Here is a 1,488-nt window from a genome sequence, read left to right as displayed (position 1 = left end):
ATTAATTACGTTTAAAGCAAGAAAGACATTATTGCCAATTAATTTACAAAAGTTTTTTTGTCTTCATGCATAAGATGTGTTAAACGAAAATGTGTTTTTATGTTATAATGAGGAAAATTGTTGAATTGAGTGAATAAACTTATTGATTGATTGATCTATCTTCCACCCAAAGCTTTTTGAACCGTCCCATCTTGTTTCACTTCAGGTGTAACAAAATCAGATGCCTGGTACTACATACGTGAAGCTCCTGCACCCTGGGCAGAGTTTGAGTTTGAGAACATCATCCTCACGGTACCGTCACATGTTATTCGAGAACTGGAGTTCCCTCTTGAAGTGGAAAATCTCTGGAACGACATCATGAAAGGTGTTGCAGATTTGGCTGCCAAACCGCAAAAGTTCATTCAGAAAGAACGCATTGTAGCTGATGTGCAGATTTCTGCAGGTAAGAGAACTTTTTAATCCTTCCAAATAACATGTATACATATATCCATACATATGTATTACATGTAAGAAACAAATGAGATGACAGATGAGGTTTTTTTCTTAAGGGAAATTTTATATTCAGGTTAAACAAAATATACTGGAATAATTACATCAACAACAAACTCACACACTCTATTATAGCACCAAATAAGAGATTCAACTTTCTGCAGTCCAAAGTTACTTGGTAACTGGACAGTGTCGAGGTTTGATGTGAAGAAGATTGTTAGATTTAAAAACATGATTTACCAGTTTATTTCTCATTCAGTAAGAGATTCATTAAGACAGGAACATTGACTGAAGGACGTGTTTGTCTTTTTAGGTTGGCTGCATTCAGGCTACCCCATCATGATGCATTCTTCTGAAGCAGAAATGCTTTTTGATTTGAACAAGGCCAGGACCGAAGGTCTGTGGGGAGAACTTCATGAACTGGGACACAACCAGCAGAGAAGCTGCTGGGAGTTTCCTCCTCACACCACAGAGGCCACATGTAACCTGTGGTCAGTATATGTGAGTGAACAGGTGCTCGGAGTCAGCAGAGCAAAGGTGAGATTGTTTTTTATCAGACAATAATCAACAGGAACAAGTTTCTAAAACATCTTAAATTACTTTCTACAGTGATGAAACAGGAACAGACTGTGACAGAGTTGTCTTTAGAAACCCCCTGGTTCCTATTTGTAACATTTATAATGAAAATTATTTAATTAGATATATTTACAATTGCCACAACAAGTATTTGTATGCAGTTCAGTTCTATTATATATATTCACTGCAATTCACTCCAGTAGTCAGATTTTAACCCCATCACTTACAGCCCTACTCAGTCCTATAAGAATATATTTAATACATTTATATACATTATTCAACAATGTCATTTGTAGTAATGTTAGCTATTTAAGGAAGCCAGTGGTTTGCATTAGATCTTAACGTGAATGGTGAGCCCCACTAATGCATCATAACACACACACACACACACCCACACACACACACACACACACACACACACAC

The 1,488-nt window shown here is 36.8% G+C and overlaps 1 protein-coding gene across 1 annotated transcript in view; it reads left to right on the top strand.

Moving 5' to 3' along the window:
• LOC106522103 (TRPM8 channel-associated factor homolog) overlaps positions 1-1,488 on the top strand; it is a 26,559-nt gene that overhangs the window by 17,969 nt on the left and 7,102 nt on the right. The window contains exons 8-9 of the mRNA XM_014014967.1: positions 206-442; positions 803-1,026. Of these exons, the coding sequence (XP_013870421.1) occupies positions 206-442; positions 803-1,026 (461 nt within the window). The remainder of the gene's footprint in view (positions 1-205; positions 443-802; positions 1,027-1,488) is intronic.

The sequence above is a fragment of the Austrofundulus limnaeus genome, unplaced genomic scaffold (assembly GCF_001266775.1).
Source record: "Austrofundulus limnaeus strain Quisiro unplaced genomic scaffold, Austrofundulus_limnaeus-1.0 Scaffold121, whole genome shotgun sequence".
Lineage (NCBI taxonomy): Eukaryota > Metazoa > Chordata > Actinopteri > Cyprinodontiformes > Rivulidae > Austrofundulus > Austrofundulus limnaeus.
The sequence above is the reverse complement of the archived record's forward strand: the minus strand, read 5'-3'. Positions and strand labels throughout refer to the sequence as shown.